Below are 19,406 nucleotides of genomic sequence, written 5' to 3' on the forward strand. Positions count from 1 at the left end.
CCAAATTAGTTTTGTTAAATTGCTATAGAATATTGTCTGTACTATTGATGCTAGGCACTTTGGATTGAGTCCAGGAGTGTAAAAGGAGAAAATGATGTACAATACCAACTTCAAGGGCGTATAATGTCATGATGGAACTTGGCTTTAAATATTATAATTGCCATATTTATGGAATCACCTTTTGGTGATCAATGTATTCCCTTTTAAATATCTGAAATTTCTGGTTTAAAATAAAAATTCTTAAATCTGAAAAGCTGTACTCAGTATTCTTAGTTATAAAATATGTAGGAAAGGTTGGGCAAAGGATGATAGAACAGTGGGGTAATCCCATTAGATATTTTATGAGATCAACTTGATCTTCATATCTATAATTTTTTGAAAAGAAAACATGAATGCACAAATCCATCCATTAAAAGAATAATAATAAAACAGTTCACTGGAGACAAAAATAGAAAAGGCAAAACAGCAAACACGAGCCAAATATTTGAATCGGTTATGACAATTATAGAGAAGCCTATTTGAAGAAGATGGGTTTTGTTTGTTTGTTTGTTTGAGAAAGAGCTAAGTGTATTGGAATGGCCCAAGCATTGAGCAAAGAAACCACAACATCCATGAATTCTTAGTCACTGTAGCTTGCCCCTAGGAATTAACTACTTGTGATAGCTAATTTTTTGTGTCAACTTGACTGGCCACGGTTGCCCAAATATTTGGTAAAACATTGAGTGTATATGTGAGGGTGTTTCAGGATGAAGTTAACATTTAGATTGGTAGACTGAATAAAGCAGACTGCTCTCCCCAAAGTGGGTTGGCCTCATCTATTCAGTTGAAAGCTTGACAAACAAAAAGACTGAGAGAGTGGAAACTTCTCCTGCCTGACTGTTTTAACTAGGACATTTTTTTCTTCGAGCTCTTCCTGGGTCTCAAGCCAGCCAGCATTCAGACTGAAAATTATACCATCAGCTCTCCTAAGTGTCCAGTTTACAAATTGCAAATCTTGGTACTTGTTGGCCTCCATAATCACATGACTCAATTCCTCATAATAAATCTCTTTACATATATGATTTTATTTCCCTGGAGAACCCTAATGCAGTGTCCAAAACCAGATGGTAGAAATATTATTCTGCATCTTACTGCACCTGACTCTAGGCAGTTATTGTCTCCTATGATGAAGGTAAGGTATTTAGGGAGTATCTTCACTTTATCTGAACCCACATGTGAAGAGTCAAAACATCATTTAGAATTCAAATGTAGTACTGGTGTTAATCAATCAATACTAGATATGAATTACACAAAATGATTTATAATCCTATCTGACCATAAGTTTAGAGTCTAAGGTAGCTACACGCTTTCAATTTCAGCACCTAGAAAAGAGTAGGAATGTCTTCTACAGAATTCCTGAGATAAACTACATACCTTCAATAGCTCCATGAATGGAGCCATACTAGCTCACATGTTAGCTCCTCACATTGTGGGATATCTATATTTTGAAAAAAAATTCTGTTAGTTGGGTTGCTTACTAAGTCACTATAACCAAGAAAATAACACCAAATGATATTTAAGAAATAAATGAAAGAAGGATAATGTTTAAGTGTAATAAGAGTCATGCTAAAGAAAACCAAGAAAAAAAAAATTAGTTAAACACAGTATAAATGACTTAATAAATTTGCAAACAACATGGCATGGATTCTCTTTATAGTCTAGGGAGTTTATGGGTCAATAACATTTAGAAGATATTTGTGATATAAAATATGTAAAGAAAAAAATTCAATTTCAAGCCAAATAGATCGTTTTTTCTCTCAAAGAATCTCGATTCACTTACGACAGGAGGACAATGGTATTTGACTTTTGATGTCTGGGTTAACATGCCATATTATATTTTAATGATAGCCAGAAAATGTGTACCATAAAAAAATTTTCAAAGAAAGAATTCAGTCCTTAGTGAGAGAAAGAGGTCAGGTAATGTAGGACACAGATTTATGAAGCATAATCAAAATTGGCCAAGAGAAGATAAAATATTTTGGGACATGATATATTAACAGAAATAAATTAGTCACTATGAACATCAGCATTTAAAGAAATAAAGGCCTGGGAATTCCATTAATAAAAAAGATTTTCTCATTTCAGTAGGACAAAATGTTCTATTCAAGACTGATATGTTCTTCACTGTCCATCGGTATTTTTGCACAGTTTGAGTAACAGAGGCGTGACATGTAGCAAAGTTCAAAATTCCCAAGGAAATCTTATAAAGGCAACAGATTCAATAAAAATATAGGCATATGTGTTTGTTAAATATATTTTCGAGAAAAAGACTAAGAATCTGTCATTCTAAAACAGTACTATAAACTAGGTAAAACAAAACAAAATATTCAATTGACAAGTTGTGTTTATTTAAGCTACTTATTTAGCATTCGTTGTTGATATTGCTGGTTGTGCTAGTGTTTTCATTGGAACCAACTTTTGTTTTTCTATATTGACTCCAATGAGAAAATGTGAAGAAAATTGAGACAATTATAAGCTCACCTAAAAAATAACATATGAGACATCTAAGCAAATAGCAGTGATTTTGAAAGAAGGAAAGAGGGAATAAAGAGAACATAAAAAGTAGCATGTTAATAATTATTTGAGTATATGTACACATATAAATTTTATATTTGAAACTCTTTCAAACTAAAAGTTTAAAAGTTAGCATTAGTTAGAATGCCATAACCACAAGCAACAATACCGATTTTCCAGATATTTATTGGGTGCCTAGAATACATAGTGCCAGACACTATGTATAGGGGTTACAGAGATGAATAAAACACAATTTCAGCCCACCAGTAGGAGAGAGATAGTAAACCAAAAATTGCAACTAGCACTAAAAGAGCCTGAAAGAGGGATTTCATGAGAGAAGGGAATATGCTATTCAGGAAGCACAAGAAAGAGTCTGAGAAAAGAGAGAAGACAAACATCTGGGAAAAATAAAGTGCATCACTGAATTAGGTATTGAAGGGGTAAGGCCAGGTAAGGTGAGAAATAAAAGTAGGTGCCAGATAATGAATAGCCCTACTTTTTCTCATGTTTTAGATGTAAAAAGGGATGAATGAAAAATGTTAAACAGGTACTGACATACAGATATTAATTCTTGAATAATCATTTAGAAATATCAGCTTAGATTTGAAGAATAACATACTATAATCCGGAGATGGTGAGAACTTGAAATAATTTGGCAGTTAAGAGAGAGAAGGCAAGAGATTTGGGATAGAAGCTGTAGAATATTATGCTTAATAAGAAATGATTAGTTAAAAATCAGGAATATTCCAGAATAATTTCACAGTGATGCCATTTTTTGAACATAGAATATAGGAATAACACATTGGGAATGTTGATATATATATCAGTTATAGATTTAAAACTATAATCAAGAGAACCAACTATGATTAATTTAAGAGAGAGAGAGAGAGAGAGAGAGAGAGAGAGAGAAGGGAATTTAGGGAGAAAGGAAGAATACGAGGTATTTCAGAGAAAAACAACAAAAAACATCAATTCCACATCTCACGAGAAAAACTAGAGCAGTTCTTAAGTCCAAATAAAAGATTCTATTGAAAGGATTACAATTGATTCACTCAATTTAATCTTCAAAACCTAGGAGACTAGACTCTTAATGACTAGCTGGGAAATTATGTTGCCCATACGTTGGAGAGGAGAGGGCATGCAATCTGATTCATGGTTTCACTAAGAGAGAAGATTCGCTGTTCTTATTGGGTTGCTGGTGAGCATAGGGAGTATTAATGTACAAATTTAACTTTTAAGATATAGTATGAAGAGTAAGTCATGCTCTACGTAGGCCAGTGCAGACTGGGGCCATGATGAAGTCATGGTCTAGAGCAGTTAGAAGTAGCTGAAATGATGAAATTACTGCTGGAAGTTAGGGAAAGTCTGGGTCTTTACATCCAACAAATATTGGTAGTTAGCATTAAGGAATAAGTAGGCTAACATGGAAAAGATATTAGTAGATAAAGATGTGGAGACCAAGTTATTCTCCAGGTAATATAAGAAAGAAAAAGTACTTAATGAATGCCAACTGTGTTAACAGTAGATTAGATTGTTACAATAAAACTACTACAAATTAAATTTAGCAGATTCTGAAATATAAACACATAATAAATAGTTCTATATGCGAAGTATAATTATACCATTCACATCACTTCAAAACCTAGACTTACATGGTGACACAGTACTCAAATTTTCAGTCTACCTGTGTTTCAGAGTTAAAGTATGAGTTGGAAGTTTTGCAACTGTCATGTTACCATCCTCCATCTGACTGTAAATTCTGAAGTGCTCTGGATCCACATGTTGAAACAAATTCTTTAAAAAAGGCTTTAGTACAACTCCAGGTTAAAATACACACAGTTAACCAATTAGCTTATGTTACTAACAATGAGCACGAGTTGTAAGAAATATTATTTATATGGGTAACATTCCGATTAGTCCTTTAAATGGAAAGGTATTTTTAAATTAGATCTGTTTAATCATGAGAAAGTGAAGCTAACACTATACTTCTGGATCTAGAAGTCGGATTTCTTGGCCTTGGCACTATTGATATGCCAGAACCATACCAGTTGTAACTCCTGCTCCCCAGCAGTGACCATAAAAATGTCTCCAGATGCTGCCAATTGTCCCCTGGGGGAAAAATTCACCACTGGTGAAAAACCACTGTTCTAGAGGCCATGAGGCAATGCCTTTGGCCCACTCTGCTCTAGGTAAGGGACAAAATCCTCCTACTTCCACGTAAATTGATGAAGAGGCACCTGAGAATTATGAAAGCTCAATTCACAATCTTGACATCAGAGAATCAGTTTGTATGGTATTGTTTCATCACCTCATTATTTTACACTAGAAATAAACTTTTAAAACAATTTGTAAAATACACAACATAAAGTTGACATGGACTCTACTCTCTAGGAGGTTAACCTATCATAAGCATAGTTCCTTTTTCCATTCACTGATTTAAGCATAGATAAAGTATTTTATAATAGTGATTTTAATATGTTATTTCTCTTTTTGCCTTCACAGAATAAAATTACATATACATTATACATACTTTTATTCATTATATTTTGGCCAAAGTTCTGAACTTCATATTCTGGTTCACAGAGTAATAATTACTGGGTAAATATTAATTGAGCAATGATTATGTATATAATATAGCACTATTTGAGGCACTGGTGATATAGAGATGAATAAGGTATGTTCTCTGTATTTCAAGAACTGAAAAATATAATAAAGGGGACATTCAAAGTATAATAGAATTACAAAATATAAAATATGAGTAAGTAGGGAGTGTACACTGAGAAGTGCTTAACTGCAACTGGAAGAATGGAATTATTTAGAGAAGGAGGTGAGACCAGGTGGAGGTACAGGATCTCAATAACTGGAAGAAGAAGATAAGGAGATTTCTAGGCTGAAGGGGAAACTTGAAGTTGATAAGTGCTTTGAGTAGTATGGATGGTGCCCTGGCAATGGCTAGTTGGTGGGGGCTCTGGGAGACCAAAGTAGGAAAAGTGAAACAAGATATGAACTTAGGAGGATATTTAAGGTACATAGTAATGGCTTCAACTGGGAAAATAACAGTCACTGGAAATTCTTCAGTAAATGAATCCTAAAATCAGGTGAGTTACTTGACACAGGTGGTCCTGGCTTTAGAATTAATGATGAATTTCTAAGAAATGTGCCTGTGATAAGAACAGTTGGGAGGTTATTAAAAAACCCAGGGATACATTAACAATGGTCTAGAAAAGGGGAGTAGAAGACTGTGGACGCTTTATGAAGTTGGGCTGCGTTGGATTTGATGGCTGACTCTATTAACAGATGGGTGAAGATGCGACTATTTGAGATTGAAAACTCATTATGAAATTCCAGTTTCTGGATGCAGAAATTCATCATAGTTTCGTTTCTGGAAATGATGAATTTGAATTATCAGTATATTGTCTGCAGGGCAATTTAATGTTCAGCAAGTGAAAATTCTAATCTCCAGTAAAGAGAGATATTTCCCTTGAAATAAAGACCCGATGATCATCTCTAGAACTTAAATCCTGGAAAGAGCTGGGGTTATGTAGGGAGACATTATAGATAGAGATGATGAAAGGAAAGAGGAGAACTATGAAGAATGATGTCATGTAAGGTCGAATGGAGAAAAGAAGTCAGACTCAGAAACTGGAACATAAGAATTCAAGAGAGATAGAGGAACACTGGAGAAAATTGGAACATGGGAATGGTAGTGAGGAGTCTCAAAAAGAAAGATAGGCCTCTGCAGTCTTAAAATAAGGTTACTGGGTTTATAATGAGAAAATCATGGGTGACTACTGGGAAAGCTCTTTTATCTTTCTTCCTCACAACCCTGCATCTGTGTTCTGATATTTCTCTCTAGTGTTTAGAAGAAAGAGGGAGGGGGGGGGAACTATCTTTTTTCCAAATTTTGAAATTACCTTTATTATCAGCTATATCCCCTTGTCTCCAGAATCAGCTGGCATTAATATTTTCCCTCTCTCTGACATTTTCAATATATTTCCCTCCTCTACTTATTTTTCTTTTGTGTTCATATTTGTACAGCATGGTCCTATCTTCCCTCTTTGAACTCTGAGCTATAATGCTACTTATTTCCTTCTTTAACAAATATTCTATAGAGTTATCTATTTAATATTTGTTTCTTTTCAGTCTGTGGTCTCAAAACTATGATTTTTTTTGCCTATAATTACTTTGCTGAAACTAGATTCTGAATATTCAGCTATGTCCACTCAATTGCCAAATCCTTTCTTCCATCTTTATTTATACACTTATATCTAAAACATTTGGCAATACCACATACATACTTCTTGAAAATTTCCCCTCCATAATTTAATGATACTGTGCCCGCATTTTTCAATAACAAAGATATTAGTTGGCATTTCATTAAAAAAAAAAAAATTAAATGGGCTCTGTAGGCAAATGGATTTGAGGAAACTCACTGCTTAAAAAATGTAATAGATTTCCTCACTGTATCACTTGTAAGAGCCTTCAGTATGCCAGTTCTACACTGAGAATTTCCAAGAGAAAGATACTTTGGTCACAAAATCCTTTTTTTTTTTTTTTTTTTCATATAACCAACAAATCTCTCTATTCAATTATTTTAAAACCATGTTTTGTGACATTTACATTCTCCATCAATGCTAAATACATATTCTTAGTTTATAAGTTTTTAAAAAAGAAAGATTACTATTTCCTGAACAATTATAAACAGCAGTAAAAAGCAGTAAGAAATTGGAATCATTATCCCCACTGTAGGTGAGAGGACTGAGGCAGAGAGGTTAAGTAGTTTAACCATGCTAATAAAAGTAGTAAGTGGCAAAACCAAGTTTGAGCCAAGGGCTTTCATGTTCAAAAGAGAAGAAAATTTACTTTCATCACAGCAGATTACCTGTAGATCTTAGGCCTCTACTCTCTCTCTCTGTTTTCTCTCAGAAAGAACTGGCATGATCTACAATCTTTACGTAGGTGATTCCAAAGTATATTTTATGTTTCTAGATATAATTATTCTCACATACTCAAATACTGCATTCTCTCTCCATTTTTATGTCAATTATTTATGTCATTGTTTGCATTGATATTATCTATTCTCACTGATTTAAAACCATTGAATCTTTTCAATTAATCCTGATACTTTGCTCTCTATATAAATTTGGCTATTAATTCCTACTATTTTTTTTCTTAAAATACCTTTTACATGTATTCCTTCTAATTCATCTCAAAGTCTCTATTCTGGAATAGGCTGTCAAAACCTGTTGTGGTACAAAGCCTCCATGAACCTCCATGAACCTCAACCTTCCTACTTACATTTCCTACTTTCAATATTTTCATAAGAGATTGATTATCTTATAAACCTGTTGAGTTTAATTGATTCTAATAGGTTTTTAATTCTCATTCTGATGCATCTGAGTTCAAACATTGTATTTTGTTACACCGTGTGAATCTTTCATAACATGGTTGGCCTAAAAAGGCACTTATTTTACAACTTTTTCATAAATTTGAATTCTGAGTAATAGTGAAGATGAGTTTGAGTTTTTAGAGCCCCTAGAGTAAGTGGGGGCTCCTCTTCTTATTGCTGCTACTAGAAAAAGTTTCAGAGTTCCTGTTTTCTTTAAAAATGCAAATAAAAATATAAAAATATCACCTCCTTTGCTATAATCCAAAAATGGCTTTTGGGCTAAACAGAAATGAATACCTTGACCTTACTAACCTGCGTGCTTAGGGCAGCCAAGAGATTCACACTATTTGAAGAGACTAAATTTTGGACCTGGACAAGAGAAGTATAATCCTATTGCATTTACACAGTTTGCAGAAGACTTTGAAATTCATATTAACATTCCTGAAGGGAAGATAGTTCTGTAACTGACAGCCATGCAGTCAGAAGAGAAATTTATTGCTCCTAGTTTAGCAAATAATTGCCTTCCTCAAAGGAAAAAGCATTACCATCTACCATCCCACCCCCACCCCTAATACCCATTTCATCAGGGAAATATATCTGCTGGGGATATGACTGGGTGGGATTGCACTGAAGAGTTATGTTATGCTTTGCATTATAGCTTATTATGTTAAAAACGGAGAGGCTGCACAAGACAACATCTCTGTATCTGTACTTAGCATTGTATTACTAAATCATCATGCCTTAGGTCACCCACCTTTTTAAATATTTATTTTTAATTTACTGCCAACTTTTTCAAATGTGCATATGCTACTTGCAGCAACTATGAAAGCCACAAAGCTAATTCTACCCTAAGACATGGGAAAAAAAATAAAAAATAATTCCTAGAATCATTATTCACTTACATTAAAATGCAGTCTTGGCCATAATTCACACAATTCACTCTCTAAACCAATACCTATGGTATTATAAACCCCATTCTTTTGTTAAAATCTGAGAATATTTGAATTTGGAGAGTCGTGTGGAAGAGAGACTTCCGTGATGTGACTGCTGTGAGACCCATGAGCTAGATCCAGTTGAGAACAGAGACTGCTTACCATAAATCCCCCCAGAGATTGCCTGATCGAGCCCTCATGTATGTCCCACAGAGCGCTGCTTCCTAGAACAGGCCATTGCCTTGCCCATGGCAATCACGTAAGGCATTTTCCCCTGTTCAGAGGTGTGTCACACATCAGTACTCCTACCCATCCTGCTCCGTTCTGTATAATTCTGTAGCTCTTGCCAAGAGGCGTGGAAGATCCACACCTCATCTTGCTGCAGTCCAAAACCTCATGTGTAAGTTCCCTTAATGAACCCCTGATGCAATGGTAGAGTCGTCAGCCTCTTTCTTTGGTTTCTAGGCTTCAAGAAATTTTCCCAAGTTGCCCCACACTATCAATTTAATTTTTACATTCTAACCTGATCTTTCTTTACTTTCCACACTTAAAAAATTATATTTAGAAGAGATGTTTTTCAAAGTTTCTTAATGAATATTTATAATCAATCATTTTGGTATCAGGTGTTAATTAGTAATATAAATTAATAAAGAATATTATGTCCCTCACTTGGTTTTTCTGGTGTTGAAGTCAAAATTGAAGTTAAAAATACCCTCAAGAATGATCTTTAATACAAAGAATATTGGGGTCCAGTTGTTTTTTTTTCCTATGAGATGAACACAGTTATTAAAAATATCATGAGTTGTTGAAAACTAGTGTTGCTCATTGCCTAGATTAAAAACCCTATTATGTTGATTTGGGATCAGAAGTGATGTCACTCCCTCCCTTCTTGAATGGACAGGAAGGATATGGCGAAGTGTCTTTGCCCATTTAAGAAACAGTTACATCTGCAGAAAAAGTTCCTGAGGGAGCTACAGTTGCTCTCCATTCTCTAGCGCAAATGCCCACAGTTCATAGTTAACGTTCCTTATTTTTCTTCAAGCAAATAGAAGTAAATTGAAGTAAATAGAAGTCCACTTTTCTTCCCAGCAAACCTTCCCCCACCCCCGTAACACCCAAAGTAAAACAAAAATAGAAACCACCTCTGTCTTTACTAACAAGTCGTAGTTAAAATCCGTGGATCTGTTTTCCTCTTTACTGAAATGACTTCTTGTTGTGATCTGTATAGACGAATATGACAGAACAAACTTGCATAGCTTATAAGGTTAAATGACTACAATGTTCTTCATGGGAAGAATGAAAAAGTTCAACCATCCAGAGATATTCTCTTCCTCTCTTAAAATGCAAGGACATGGCATCAGAAAGAAGAGTTTGACTAGCTGATTGGCTGTTTTGCCATTTTATTGACAGGCCATAATGACTTCTTTATTTCAAAATGAGTGTTTTTTTGCTGTATTTCTGTGTGCTTTCCAGAAAAAAGTTAGCCAAAGAGCTGATGGTGGTTTAGTATCTTTTTCTTTAACTTTTTCGCCATGAAGACAACATAATTAGAAAAGAACAATTTTCAATCAGAAAATTAGAATACTCATATCTACAATATGAATAGTTTCCTCTTAATTCAGCTCATGTAATATATTCACTTGCCTCTGTTTTATATGGATATATAGTTTATATTTAACAGGTTTGTATAATATTAGAAAAATTATAGAAATCAATTTTTAAAGATTCAATCACACGCAAAAGCCTTAGAAAATTAAATTACAAAATAAAGCATGCTTTGCTAAAATGGCAGATACACAAATACATATTTCATATGAATTTTCATTTTTGAATACCAAGTATTATTGCTTCACTTTAAGGGCTTTAGACTACTCTCTTTCTTAACTTTTGCCTACTGATTTCTAATCCCCTCCCTTTTTAAAAGTAAAGGCAACCCAGAACTTATTTTGTAAATGGATTAATTTGTCTTTCTTTTTTTTTTTCCTAGAAAAGCACTTTCATTTTAAAAAGATCCCTTGAATACAAAGAAAATACACAGATTCTATCAAAACTATTGTGCAAAAAGACTATGCTTCTCACAGTGACAAAAATCAATTAAAGAAGAACAAAAAGATTTGACAGAGATTAGAACTTTGCCTATTTCCATCCACGAAAATATTGTTCAATAAAGATTAACCAAAAAAAGTAAAGAACATATGTACTTCATGAAAGTCAAAGATTTCTTAGACAGGACAACTTCGATATCCAATACTTATTCTGTATCCATTATGTTGCCATAGGTGTCAAGCCTTCGTGCTAGGATAGAGTACATTCGCAAGCTTATGATTGAGAAGAAAATAATGTCCAAAAGAGAAATACAGGCAAGTTCATTAAGCCAGTTTTCAAATAGTCACTGTGAATAGCAAAATAAGAATTAGATTATATCACTTCACAGACAAGTACACTCCCTTCTAGGAAGGCCAGCGTCTTTAATTTTTCTTTTCTTTAGTAATATAATTTTACCCTTTTAAGGGCAGTTACATCGATGTATGATAGAACAGTTAAGTTTCTACCTCTTATACTTCCATTTGCTATAAAAGCTGAGCTACCATCCCTTCTTTATTAAGATTAAGCACTAAAAGCTGGGCAGAGAGAATAATTCTGTCCCTGAACAATGTGACAGTTGGGACAGTGCAACCCAAAATGCCTGTCTCCTTGGAGGTGATATAGATATATAGCTACAGCTATAACCCTATGTGCTCTTCTATTTTCTTTTCTTTTTTCTTGTGTTTTTGTTTAGAAGTATATTACATGAATATATTCTTACTGTAAATCAATTAACCAGATTGACAATATAAATACAATAAGGTAAAACAAGGGATAATTCTGTTTCTGGCAGTATAATGGCTTAGAAACCATAAAAGACCTTTCTAATGAAAAAGAAAAAAAAATGGGTCAAATTTATATCTTCTAAATGTACTGCTGAGCTGCTCCAGAAGAAAGAAACTCATAAAGCACAAACAAAGCAAAAGCTTGGGATGCAAGGTAAGCAGGAAAGACAACTTTCATTCTGACAGTTTCTATTATGTCTTGGGGACTCAAGCTTCCACTTTCAGCTTCAAGGCCTGCTATGGAGAACCTCGTAAAGAGCCCCATACAAGAAGTGGTGACCACAAAGGCCAGCCCTCAGTGTAAGGGAGAACTAGAAATAAGCTTGCCAAGCAAAACATCTTGGCAAGGCCACTTGTATGTCTAAAACTTAACACTGGATGGTGAGGAGAAAGAAAGTCTCTCGTGATAATTTGTAACCCTAAGCTGGTCTTTCCAAGACTGGTCTGAATTCATGTTCCCTCTATGATTCAAAACATCCTCAAAGAGAAATTTAAATTTAAAGTGTTTCCAGATTGATAAGGCTTCAATGGGACTACAAGGTATAAAAGCCAACAGACCAGCATGCTAAAGCAGGTGGGAGAAGGGAACTGAGGGTTTCTTAATTTTTTATTCAGACTTTCCTTTGGTCCTCCTAATTTGAGTCCAGCTCCTCATCTCCACCCTCCTCATCCTGTCCAAATTGCACAACTCCTCTGGTTTCATGTTCCCAGAGAATAAACCTCCAGGCTCCTATAAGAACAGTAAGAGGTAGGAACCTGGCTGTGCAGGTAAAAGATAAAGAACAAGGGGGCAGAGTGCTTTCTGATGTTGAATCAGACTTTCAGAAGTTTTTGAAAAGTTTTTTATTTTCTCCCATCCCAGAATGTATGCGTGTGTGTGTGTGTGTGTGCGCGCACGCGCGCACACACACACACACACACACACTTACATACTTCCTTTTGAAGATCATGGTGTCTTTCTGGAGGTGTCCAGACCAAATGAGTTTGCTTCCCCCCTTCAGCCCCCACGCCTTCATCCTTGCCAACACTTAGGTAAAATACCGTTCTGCGAAGTACCTTACCATATCGCCATTCGCATTCTACATCATATATTGTGAATGAAATTACAGATGGGCACCTAATTTACTTGAAGATAAGCTGATTGTGGCTGTTTCTTATTCTTTGGAGCAATGTTATAAAGGAGATCTTGTGGGAGATAAATTTTTTGATACTGTTTCATGCTTTCCTTGCTGGTATTGAAGTAATTTTAGAGAAATATGGTAGTAGAAATATCTTTGTTCTACTATCTTAAAATTAGTAGAAGATTCATCTTACTATTTAAAAGTGTAAATTTCCCAACAACTAAATACTAGGAATTCTCTAATGTTGGTGTCTAACTTGGAAAAACTCGAGTAGGCCAATTGCCAAAAGGATTATCAGACCTCCATTTAATTTGAAATCCAAAGTAGAATTCTTCTAAGATAGACAAAATAATTTGCCATTTATGTAATAAATATCTACATAATTTAGGAGCAATGTCTCCGAAGACTTTATTAAGTGGTTTTGCAATGAAAACCAAGCATTATGATACTCCAGTATCAAAGCGTCAAAGTCCAGGTCACGATATAGAGTTAGGTACTGCATGAAGGTGCCATTTGTAAAGCACCTCATTCATGTAGATAGATATTGCTGAGCTAGATCCTTTGTAACAATTTTCTAGCAGAAAGTAGCCAAAGGGCTTAAAACAACATGGCCATATTATTACAATTTTCTGACACATATGAGTGAATCGTTTTTAGAAAGTCATCCCTTCTTGAAATTTACAGTCATCAACTTTACAGCCTCCTAGCAATCCTGAATCAAATAACCTTGCCAAACTGTAAATGTTCTGACATTAACATCATTTCCAAAGTGTAATTGTTATGAAGTGAATTGTGTTTCCCTCCCAAAGTCATGTTGAAGCCCTAACCTCACATATTACTGTATTTAAAGATAATAAAGACTGCCAGAAGCAGTTTGCTTTAGCTGGCAAGTCCAGCAAAACACACTCACTGCCCTCCATCAGAGGCAGAGCAACTCTCCAGCCCTATTTCATAATTCAGTTTATGGGAAATCTTGATCAGCCTTTTATTCCAACAAGATATTACACTTGTCTATTACATTGATGATATCATGCTGATTTGACCTAGTGAATAAAAACTAGCAACTATTCTAGACATTTTGATAAGACATTTTCACATCAGTGGGTGGGAAATACATTCGAAAAACTTCCGGAGCCTTCTACTTCAATGAAATTTCTAGCGGCCCAGTGGTATGGGGCATGATGACAGACCCCTTCGAAAGTAAAAGATAAGTTGCTACATCTGGCCCTTCCTCCAACCAAAATATGGGCATGATACCTATTGGGCCTCTTTGGAGTTTGGAGGCAACGTATTCCTCATTTGGGTGTGTTACTCCAGCCTGTTTACTGAGTAACTCAAAAAACTGCTACTTTTGAGTGGGACCCAGAACAAGAAAGGCTCCAAAACAAGTCGAGGCTACTGTGCACACTGCTCTGCCACTTGTGCCATATAATCCAGCAGATCCAATGCCACTGAAGTATCAGTAGCAGATAGAAATGCTGTTTGGAGCCTTTGGCAGGCTGCTATAGGTGAACCACAGTGCAGGTCCTTAGGATTTTGGAGCAAAGCCCTGCCATCCTCTGCAGATAACTACTCTTCCTTTGAGAAACAACTTTTGGCCTGTTACTGTGTCTTAAAGACTAAAAGCTTAACCATGAGCCACCAAGTAATCACACAAACTGAGCTGCCCATGATGAACTGGGTGTTACCTGACCCACCAAGTCATAAGGTAGGGTATGCACAGCAGTACTCCATCATCGAATGAAATCGATGATAGATAGATAGATAGATAGATAGATAGATAGATACATACATACATACATACATATATACATAGAAAGATATAGATATATAGATATATAGATACATATATATCTCTCTATATACACACATATGTATATACAGATATATGTGTATATATGTGTGTCTATGTATGTATGGGTGTATGTATATGTATGTATGAATGTATGTGTGTGTATATGTGTGTGTGTGTGTGTGTATGTGTGTATATATGTGTGCATGTATGTAGATAGATAGATAGATAGATAGATCGATCGATCGATCGATCGATCGATCTCTCTTTGGGCCCAAGCAGGCCCTGAAGGCAGAAATAAGTTATGTGAAGAAGTGGCCAAAGGCCCATAGTCCTCACTCCTCCTACACTACCTTTTCTCTCCTAGCCTGAAGGTAAGGCCTCATGGGGATTTCCCTATAATAGGCTGACAGAAGACTCAGGCCTGATTTACAGATGGTTCCGCACAATATGTAGACACAACCCCTAAATAGACAGATGTAACATTCATTATAGCCCCTTTCTGAGACATTCCTGGAAGACAAAGGTGAAGAGAAATCGTCCAAGTGGATAGAACTTCAGGCAGTGCACCTGGTTGTTCATTTGCTTGGAAGGAGAAATGGCCAGATGTGTGATTATATACAGATTCATGGGTTGTGGTTAATGGTTTTGTTGGATGGTCAGGGTCTTAGAAAGAACATGATTTGGAAAATTGGTGGCAAGAAAATTTAGGGAAGAGGTATGTAGGTAGACCTCTCTGTATGGGCAATAAATGGGAACATATTTAATTCCACATGAATGGTCACCAAAGGGTGACTTCAGCAGAAAATTTTAATAATCAAGTAGATAGAATTACTCATTATGAGGATACAGGCTAGCCTCTTTCCCCATTTATCCTTGTCATACTTCAATGAGCTCATAAACAAAGCAGCCATCCATGATGGCAGGAATGAAGGTTATGTATGATCTTAGCAACATGGATTTCCATTCACCAAGAGTGAACTGGCTATGTTCACGACTGAGGGACCAATTTGCCAGCAGCAGGGACCAACACTGAATCCCCAGTTCAGCACCATTCCCCAGAGTGATCGGCCAGCTAACATGGTAGCAGGTTGATTGCATTGAAACAGTTCCATCAAAGAAGGGGGAGTGTTTTGTTTTTACTAGAATAGATACTTATTCTGGATACAAATTTGCATTCCCTGCATGCAATGCTTCTATCAAAACTGCCATCTTTGGACTTACAGAATTCCATATCCACAGTCATAGTATTCCATACAGAATGAAGTATGGCAATGGGCCCATGATCATGGAATTTACTGGTCTTACCATGTTTCCCACTATCCTGAAGAAGCTGGCTTGACAGAATGGTGGAAAGGTCTTTTTAAGACTCAGTTACAGCCTACTGGGTGGCAATATCTTGCAGAGCTGGGACAAATGACAGCAATGGAAGAATTAGGAAAGATCATTTGAGCAAAGATGTGTCATTAGAGACCAAGGCTGAGATCATCCACATCCACATCCTCATACTCTAAATAAATGACAAAACTAAAGCTGCCCTTCTCTGGTCACATCATGATAAGGCAGGGTCTTTTGGAAAAGACATTAATACTGGAAAGAAATAGAAGGCAGCAGGAAAAGAGAAAGACCAAAATGAGATGAACTGACCCCATGAAAGAAGCCATAGGCATGAGTCTATAGGATCTGAGAAGGGCTGTTGAGGACAGGACATTGTGGACATATGGAGTCATTAGGAAACAGAGAAACTCAATGGCACATAACACACACAACTTACTATTACCCATAGTGATCCACTAGTAAAACTTTTGGTTTCTGTCATTTGTGATCTGCTGACCTAAACATCTTAATTCTAAAAAGAGGAATGTTTCCACTAGGAGACACAACAGTGATTCCACTGAACTGGAATTTAAGACTGCCACCTGGCCACGCTGGGCTCCTCATGTCTCTGAATCAACAAAGAAAGGAGTCACTGTGCTGGCTGGGATGACCGATCCTGACTGATGCAATAACTTATACAATAGGAAGAAAAAATTCTAAAAATGCCTTTTAGAAGAATTATGAAACCAGTGTAATGCAGTTGACCCCACAAGGTCTGATTTTGCTACACACATCCCTTTAGCAACAAAGTGGTCAGACTGTAAGATTAAAGCAGTTCTTATCAAATCTTATAACACTGGCACCTGGATTATGAATGAAATAGAAAAGTGAGCAGTCTAATGAGTCTCTGCATGTTTTTCAGAGATTTCAATATTCTACTTTCCAGACATTGATGATAAAAGACACTATTACTTAGATCCACAAGCCTATTCACAGTGCCTTCTAGAAATTTTAATAGTTCTGTTCTATGTCTGTGTGTATATATGCACACATACATACATATATACATATATATACATATATGTATATATACACATACACACATATATGTATATGTATAACATATAGTAAGTATATATATATATAACAATAATGTTCGAGTCAGGATAATTAAGATTAGTCAATTAATTCAGTTACCCCTTCATTAATTCAACAAATATTTAATTAGCACTTAAGAAGTACAATGTATCCTACTGGGTCTAATCTTGACATACCCTCCATTCCTTGGCTAATATTCAACACTCAATTGGAACATCAGTATTGGATATGCTGATGACCAAGAATAGATATTTGCTTACATTGCAATAATCCTTAGGTACACAAGCTGGTTATGGTTAAAAGATGGTCTACTATTAGCATTAACTGATGCCAAACTTAAACACAAACACTGATTAAATAATTTAATCTAATATTACAACTTATTCCAAATAAACATAATCAACACTTCAAATGTAACATATGTTACATTTGAATAGAAAAACTGTTTTAAAATCCCCTTACCTCTTGTTTGCACTCCTTTTCCACAAGCTTCACTGGTGCCCATTATTCCCTGCCTGACAGATTCTGGCACTAAGATACAGGGGCTCCATTTCTGTGGCTTCCACCTGTGATTAAAGAACAGAGAACTAGAAATTTCACCATGACAAACATACAAAAGAAATAATTGAAACAGATGAATTTGAAATCCGAAAGCGTAAAGATAGTAATTCAAAAAAAAATAGATTTGAAACCAACGTCATTAAATGGAGTCTTGGCATGCACTAGATTGAAGGATAATAGTCCACTCTGCTGCAGGTTCATGGTTAATGCTATAATTCTATTTATTAAAACATGGACATTTCACACTTAAACCTTAGTTCATATAGCAAAGTGGCAATAAAAAGCATTAGAAGCACATATCAAATCTAGAAAGCTTAGCTCTTTATGAACTTAAAATTGTTAGGAAAGAAAGAAAAAATTCCTATGTCCCATTGGACCTTTAGAGAATTGAGTTTCAAACATCTGAAAGTTTCATGTGCAAACCTTCACACTTAGTCTTCTATGTCAAATTTTTTAAAAGGTGTTTACTAGGACTTTGAAGTAACACAAACAACTCAATAGGTTGTAGGTGGGTGAGGCACAGGTTCCTACGTGTGATAGTTTGTCTCAAGAACAAAGAATCGATCCTCCTCTGATGAACTACCAATACTTCTGTTCTTCTGAGGAAATGGTCTCTAAAGATGCCATCTGGCTTTCCTCTGATTTTCTTTTCTCAAGTCAACAAAACTCTCAATTTTTTTGACACACAGGATAGACTATGACTTGTGTGTCTTTAAATCTGCCTCTTCAGAATGTTTCCCAAAGTGAAACCACAGATTTTGGTCCTTTGCATAGTATATTTTTACAATTTTGCACATAAGCCAATACCTCTGATAAGAGATGCTACTCCAAAGAATGAAATAGAAACATTAAGCAAAATATCACTGCTCAGTTTTGTGAAATGAAAAGGTTCTAGAAATTTCTTGCACAACAATGTACATATAAATAATACTATTGTAATGTACACTTAAAAATGGTAAAGATAGTAAATGTTGTCATGTGTTGTTTACCATAGTAAAGTAAGTCTTAGAAAACGAAAAAAAAGTGTATACCAGAACATAGAGCAGAATCCCTTTGCTCAGAAAAAGTCACTTTCATGGACTCTCTTAAGTATGTGAACAAAGCTTGATATAGTGCTTGGAGATCACTTAGCATAGTCAGCCATTAATATCAATACTCACCACCTCCTCTGCCAACTTTAGCCTAAGTGAGTGTCAAGTTTCTTGTACAATTGGAGGTAAGTGAGGCAAAGTTGGTCTTAAGAGAGAGATACAGACCATCAAGCAAAGCACATTAAAATGTAAATATGAAAAAATATATCACTGAATTAGGGAGAAATCAGAAAACAGATGAATAGAAAAACCTGTCACATTTAAATAAATCACCTATTACTTCTAAGTAGCTCTAAATTTACTTTATATATGCATAGTTTCATTCAGTATAATTTCAAAACACAGAAATTAAAATGGTAAGGGATTTTAGTCCAACTTTTCAACTACAACATGTCGTTCATTCAGATCCCTTAAATTTGCATGGGCTTTCTAGACCAAAACAAGACCAAGGAATTCAATCAGGTTTAGTGTTCAGCTTAAGAAGGAAGGAATTTTCAGTGTTAGGATGATAAACCTGAACTCAGAGAGGTTAAGTGACATGTCCCAGACTGCACAAGTCAGGGCAGGGTAGTTGTCCGTCCTAAAGCCCTTGATGCCACAGACTCCATTGCCAATTCTATCTAAGGATACTCACTCTTGCCTTCCCTTTTGCTTACTAACTTAACATGTTAAGAGATGCTCA

General features: G+C 35.5%; 1 protein-coding gene across 2 annotated transcripts in view; it reads right to left on the reverse strand.

The window, feature by feature from the left end:
* The window catches only part of THSD7B (thrombospondin type 1 domain containing 7B), a 793,340-nt gene that overhangs the window by 308,835 nt on the left and 465,099 nt on the right, over positions 1–19,406 (reverse strand). For both annotated transcript variants that reach the window (XM_023527487.1, XM_023527488.1), the window contains one exon: positions 17,535–17,638. In XM_023527487.1, coding sequence (XP_023383255.1) covers positions 17,535–17,638 — 104 coding nt within the window. The remainder of the gene's footprint in view (positions 1–17,534; positions 17,639–19,406) is intronic.

Source organism: Pteropus vampyrus, unplaced genomic scaffold (assembly GCF_000151845.1).
Source record: "Pteropus vampyrus isolate Shadow unplaced genomic scaffold, Pvam_2.0 Scaffold17, whole genome shotgun sequence".
Taxonomy (NCBI): Eukaryota; Metazoa; Chordata; class Mammalia; order Chiroptera; family Pteropodidae; genus Pteropus; species Pteropus vampyrus.